Here is a 6,153-nt window from a genome sequence, read left to right on the forward strand (position 1 = left end):
CAGGTTGGTTTTGTTTGCTGTTGCGGGATGGAGACTCTTAGGATCTCCCACGAGGCTGGCAATGCGTTGCAGACCTTCCTCATGGAAGAACTGCAGCGGCACATCCCTCAATTCAATCCAAATTGGGGCAGAGGATAGTTCGGGTTTCTCAGGGGTGAACCCTGGTTCCCACTTAGCAACGAACATGGTTTGACCCTCGATCTGCCACAATCTTTGGGTGAGATCTCGATGTCGGGTGTGGGAGTTAGGAATCCTGAACAGGTAGGCGTTTCCTTCCAACTTCGAGACAGTGATGTCTCTGTAATTTCTGCTCCAGATACCATTTGCAATGTTGTGGATGGTCCCTTGAGAGGGTGGATCAGAATAGAACTGACCAAGAATGAAGAAGTCCCAAGTGCGTATGTTCCTCTCGATGACTTCGTTAGGGATGCTAACACATAATTCTCCAGACGGGAGAGTGAAGCCATCGTCTGTCTTGGAGAGGCGTTTTGAAGATCCCTTCACCCGATCAACCCAGAGCTCAGAAACCGCAGTAACAGATTTAGGAGGAGTCTTTGTAGCTGTATCGGTGGTGACAGGAGGGTTTTGCTGACCCGGAATGGCCAAGACAGTCGCAGGGACCGTCAATTGGGCATTATTTATAGAAGGCGACTCATGGTCTTGGGTTATTGTTGACTCAACACCGGAGACGGGAGTCTCAACAGTGGAGGCAGGCAGGGGATTTGCCGCTGGGCTTGGATCTGGGATTGGCGCAGTTCCCAAGGTAGCTCGCGATTTCAGATCTAAGCCGAAGGGAGGGTGTGGGACGGGGGATTCCGCGCAGGATATCATAACAGATCCCTCAGAGTGTCCACCGCCATCGATGCCCCCGCTAGAGGAGTTACCTACTCGCAGCCTACTGGAGAGGGAAGATGAAGCGCGGGCGTAGACGGTGATAAACTTAGATGAGCCAGGAACGACTCCCCTAAAAGGTTTCCTTTTTTTCTTTGTCATCCAGGGAAGAAATTTCCGACAACCAGCGTGAGGCCGGCGTCGGGAACCAAGGAAAGAGGGAGAGAGAGATTCTAGAGAGAGATTCGTCTTGTTATTATCGACAAATTAACTCATTCGCATTGCATGATACCTCTGTAAAATATGTTTTTAAAGTTGTAAATGAAAGAAGTTTATAAAGGAAAGCGTCGATGGATTCTAACTCTAACCTCAAGTTTTTATCCACTAACTTTATCAAATTTGAGTTTTTGAACATTTGAGAATCTCTCTGCACTCTAAAATTTTAAAATCGAGTTGTATCGTTTTTTAAATGGGCCTGAACGACACTGGGCCCTAGACTCTGCAGTCTGCATTGTCAAAAAAAACTGATACATGTTGTGTTAATAGACACGTGACTTAAAAGTTTGAAGAGACGTGGCAAAACAGTAATCTCCTCTCTTGTACCGCTATTTTCCAACGTAGAATAAACTTTTTCGTAGACACCACCGATTACTGCCACGTGGATATCTTACGCACCGTCAAAATAAAAAATGAGAAATATCTGGATTATGTGTGAATTATTATATACCACAAAAACAAATATAAAATTCAAGAACAAAATAATAAAAATATTGAAATTTAAAGAGAATCACAATTAAACCTTCAATTCAAGAAAAAAAAAAAAAGATTTGGTTTTTATTCATCTCTCTCGGTTGTTTCCATTTTACAGGTTTCAATCGAAAATTCCCTCTTTTGAAATTTTCTGATTTTGATCTTGGGTTTCTTGTGTTTGTGTACATAGATCGGATCTTCAAGTTTCTTCATCTGGGTCTTGTGTAAAGTTTTAATCTTTTAGGGTTTCTTACTTCTAAAGTTTCTCTCTTTTCTAAATGGATACTTTGGTGAAGTGATTGGATTTGGGTTTGTGTTCTCTAGCGGTGGGAAAGCTGTTTTTGGATTCTTGGATTCTATCTTTGATTAAGGTCTCTTGCAGCTTTCTCACAGGTTGTGGGGTTTGATAATCATAGGTTGGTAGAGATTTGGAATTGAATTTGAGTTTCTTGGTTCTGTTAATCATGGTGGATGCTATTGGAGCTGTGTCTTTGGTCGGTCATCGACCTTCGATTGTGAGGGTTTCGGTTAAGAACGAATCGAAAACTCAGAGATCACAGAACGTAGTTCGCTTTCCGGTGAAGCTAGATGTTAGTGCGAATCATCTGGTGATGCAGAGTGTGAAACAGAGTCGAATGTGGTCTGTGGTACCGATCAGGGCTGTTGCGATGGAACTGACGAAAGAGATGCCTGCGTATAAGAAGAAGAAAGACGAGAGGTTACCTAAAACTTGGAACTATCTTGACTCCGGTGCGGATGATAAACCCGGTGTGTGGCCTCCTGAGAACAAAGCTGATAAGCCTTCATTGCATAATCCTTTACTTAGGCAAGAACGTATGGGTTGTGGTTGGTTAGGTGCGATATTTGAGTGGGAAGGAGTGTTGATTGAAGATAATCCTGATCTTGATAACAAGTCATGGCTTACTTTGGCTCAGGAAGAAGGCAAGTCTCCTCCTCCTGCTTTTATGCTCAGACGTGTCGAAGGGATGAAAAACGAGCAGGCGATTTCAGAGGTTCTGTGTTGGTCGAGAGATCCTGTTCAAGTGAGAAGGATGGCTAAGCGTAAAGAAGAGATCTTTAAAGCTTTACATGGAGGAGTGTATAGACTAAGAGACGGGTCACAGGAGTTTGTGAATGTCTTGATGAATAATAAGATCCCAATGGCTTTGGTATCGACTCGTCCTCGGGAGACATTAGAGAATGCTGTTGGATCTGTAGGTATACGGAAGTTCTTCAGTGTGATAGTTGCGTCTGAAGATGTTTACAGAGGTAAACCGGATCCTGAGATGTTCATTTACGCAGCACAGCTTCTTGATTTCATACCGGAACGTTGCATTGTGTTTGGAAACTCGAATCAGACCATTGAAGCTGCTCATGATGGGAGGATGAAGTGTGTGGCTGTGGCTAGTAAACACCCGATTTATGAGCTTGGTGCAGCTGAGCTGGTGGTAAGAAGACTAGACGAGTTATCGATTATTGATTTGAAGAAACTTGCAGATACGGATTTGACGGAATTCGAACCGGAATTGGAGATGGAAAAGGAAGATGAGCATGAGCGGCCTTCGTCAGCTGTAGCAGTTGATGATATCTTCTGATGGAAGTGATCTTCTGTTATATTGTACAGTCTTATGAGATTTGGATTCTTCCTCGTGTAATTCACAACATGTTTTAGTTTCTGTGTATAATTGGAACAAGTTTAAACGAGGGATAAATATAAATGTACACTCATACATATACTTAGTTCCTACTTAGTTTTAATGTTGTATACTTGTGAGATAACATTCATCATATATGTTGAAGTCTGATCATTTGTTCCAAAACATCTTTTTGAACATTTCAGAATTCGTATTCCTTTGTTTCATCATTACGCCAATCCTCAGAGAGATACGACCAGGAGTAGCGGCGTTGATCATTGCAAACTCAACCTCTTGAGGTAACACACGATTTTCTCAGCAGTCTATTCTGTCAAATAATCCAATTAAGTTACTGCCTTACTGGTTGTGGAATAAGTAAAAGTTACCCATTGTTCAAATTGTAAAACAAAATTACATATTTTCTACTTTTGAAAACTATTTAGTTCTCTCTCTCTCTTTTTTTTTTTCCGACAAACCGTGTCCTCAATAAACAGTTTTTGTTTTTCCTTTTAATATTAAACGAAGACTCAAGAACAAAGTCAGTCAACGCTTAGTATGCAATATAGTTAGTTCTATACAATCTTTGTTAATCCTTTCTCCATCATGTTCTAGATCTCGACCCTCTCTTCACCTTACTAATGAATTCTTCTTTTTCCATTTCCACGCTTTTTAGAAAACTCAGATTCCACCAAAACAGCAAAGAAGTAGATTCTCCCTCATCTTCTTCTTCATCAGTTCCTCCATCGTCTTTGTCAAGAACTTGGAAACACCATGTCTTCCTGAGCTTCCACGGGGAAGATGTCCGAAAAACATTTCTTACTCACATCCTTAAAGAGTTAAGAGGAAAAGGAATCGATCCATACATTGATAACGATATCGAGAGGGGCAAGTCAATTGGTCCTGAGCTCATAGAAGCTATCAAAGGATCAAGGATCGCCATCGTCTTGCTTTCTAGGAACTACGCTTCCTCGTCCTGGTGCCTGAATGAGTTGGTGGAGATCATGAAGTCTAGAGAAGAGTTGAGTCAAATAGTGATGACCATTTTCTATGATGTAGATCCAACTGACGTCAAGAAACAGATGGGAGCCTTTGGGAAAGTGTTCAACAAAACTTGTAAAGGTAAACCAAGAAATGAGATTAAGAGATGGAGAATAGCTTTGGAGGGTGTGGCCACAATCGCCGGAGAGCATTCACGCAACTGGTTAGCTCTCTTAACTCCTCCTACTTATGCTAACTAATTCATATTTTGCAAACACATTAAACATATGTTTATTTGTATTTTGTAGCAATTACACATAATTAACGGATATGTTACAAACATATTGCTCTCGGTGTTTTTTCATAGGGTTAGTGAAGCTGACATGATAGAAAAAATAGCTATGGATGTTTCAAATAAGTTGAATAATTCCACACCATCAAGAGACTTCAATAGTTTAGTTGGAATGGGAGCTCATATGAAAAATATGGGAACAATGTTAGGTCTAGAATCGGATGAGGTCAGGATGATTGGGATTTGGGGTCCATCTGGGATTGGGAAGACCACCATCGCTAGATATTTATATAACCAACTCTCTAGCAGTTTCGATTTGAGCGTCTTTATGGAGGATATCAAAGAGTTAACCTCTACAAGGCGAGTGTCTTCTGATGACTATAGTGCAAAGTTGTACTTACAGAAACAGTTTCTGTCCGAGATACTCAACCACAAGGATATTGAGATCCCTCATCTTGGAGTTGTACAAGACAGGTTGAATGACAAGAAAGTGTTGATTGTTCTTGATAACATTGATCAGTCTATACAGTTAGATGCCATCGCAAAAGAGACTAGCTGGTTTGGTCACGGAAGTCGGATCATCATCACAACTCAAGACCAAAAACTTTTGAAGTCACATGGCATCAATAATATATACAAGGTGGATTTCCCGTCAGTATATGAAGCTTCTCTCATCTTTTGTATGTATGCTTTTGATCAAAAGTTCCCCAAAAATGGTTTTGAGTCACTTTCATGGGAAGTTACAAACCTTTTGGGTAAACTGCCATTGGGTTTAAGAGTTATGGGCTCCCATTTCCGAGGAATGTCTAAGCAAGAGTGGATAGATGCACTACCAAGGCTAAGAACTCGCCTTGATGCCAGCATTCAAAGCATTTTAATGTTCAGTTACGATGCTTTATGTGATGAAGATAAAGATTTATTCGTTCATATAGCTTGTCTTTTCAACTATCAAATGGTTGAGAGAGTGGAAGATCATCTCGGAAAGAACTTCTTGGATGTAAGGCAACAGTTGCGCATTTTATGTGAGAGATCTCTGATTTCTATTGTAAATGGACGTGTATATATGCACAATCTGCTAGAACAACTGGGTAAAGAAATTGTTCGTCATGAGACCGGGAACAAATCCATTCGTGAACCTGGGAAGCGTCAATATTTGGTTGATGCTAGAGATATATGTGAAGTACTCACTAATGACACGGTTAGTTTTAGTTTTAGTCTTCTATATATTAGATTACTCTTTGAAAATTAAATATATTTGATGACTAACCATCTCTAGTTCTATACCTTTCTTTATGTTCTATTTACAGGGTACTAAAAGTGTTATAGGCATACACTTTGAGTTATCTGGATTGACAGACAAATTGAGTATAAGTGAAAGGGCTTTTGAAGGGATGACCAACCTTAAATTCTTAAGATTCAAGTGTATGTATTGTAATGGGAGTCCTAAGTTATGCTGCTCTCCGGAAGCTTTGAATCATCTATCTCAAAAACTACGGTTACTATATTGGGAACATTTTCCAATGACATGTCTGCCTTCCAATTTTGGTACGGAGTGCCTAGTCGAATTATATATGGTAGACAGCCAACTTCATAAGCTATGGGAAGGAGATCGAGTAAGGAACTTTCATGTGTTTAAATTCTTGCCTATTTTAAAGTTTTTGTTTGATT

General features: G+C 40.4%; 2 protein-coding genes across 4 annotated transcripts in view; both read left to right on the forward strand.

Moving 5' to 3' along the window:
* LOC104707452 (phosphorylated carbohydrates phosphatase TM_1254-like) lies at positions 1,609 to 3,348 on the forward strand. Its single transcript, XM_010423804.2, has one exon. The coding sequence runs from the start codon at positions 2,046 to 2,048 to the stop codon at positions 3,174 to 3,176; it is 1,131 nt and encodes a 376-aa protein (XP_010422106.1). The 5' UTR covers positions 1,609 to 2,045; the 3' UTR covers positions 3,177 to 3,348.
* LOC104707451 (probable disease resistance protein RPP1) overlaps positions 3,421 to 6,153 on the forward strand; it is a 5,301-nt gene continuing 2,568 nt past the window's right edge. Inside the window, exons 1-4 of one of the 3 annotated variants that reach the window (XM_019228533.1) lie at positions 3,421 to 3,514; positions 3,889 to 4,416; positions 4,561 to 5,683; positions 5,793 to 6,098. In XM_019228533.1, the coding sequence (XP_019084078.1) occupies positions 4,217 to 4,416; positions 4,561 to 5,683; positions 5,793 to 6,098 (1,629 nt within the window). In that variant the 5' untranslated portion in view covers positions 3,421 to 3,514; positions 3,889 to 4,216. Of the gene's footprint in view, positions 3,515 to 3,758; positions 4,417 to 4,501; positions 5,684 to 5,792; positions 6,099 to 6,153 lie in introns of those variants that run through there. The other 2 variants (XM_010423802.2, XM_010423803.1) reach the window with 2 other exon arrangements.

This window comes from Camelina sativa, chromosome 8 (genome assembly GCF_000633955.1).
Source record: "Camelina sativa cultivar DH55 chromosome 8, Cs, whole genome shotgun sequence".
Taxonomy (NCBI): Eukaryota; Viridiplantae; Streptophyta; class Magnoliopsida; order Brassicales; family Brassicaceae; genus Camelina; species Camelina sativa.

What these genes read in the sequence shown, in the direction of transcription:
- LOC104707452 (XM_010423804.2), top strand. Translation starts at nt 2,046, where the DNA reads ATGGTGGATGCTATTGGAGCTGTGTCTTTGGTCGGTCATCGACCTTCG.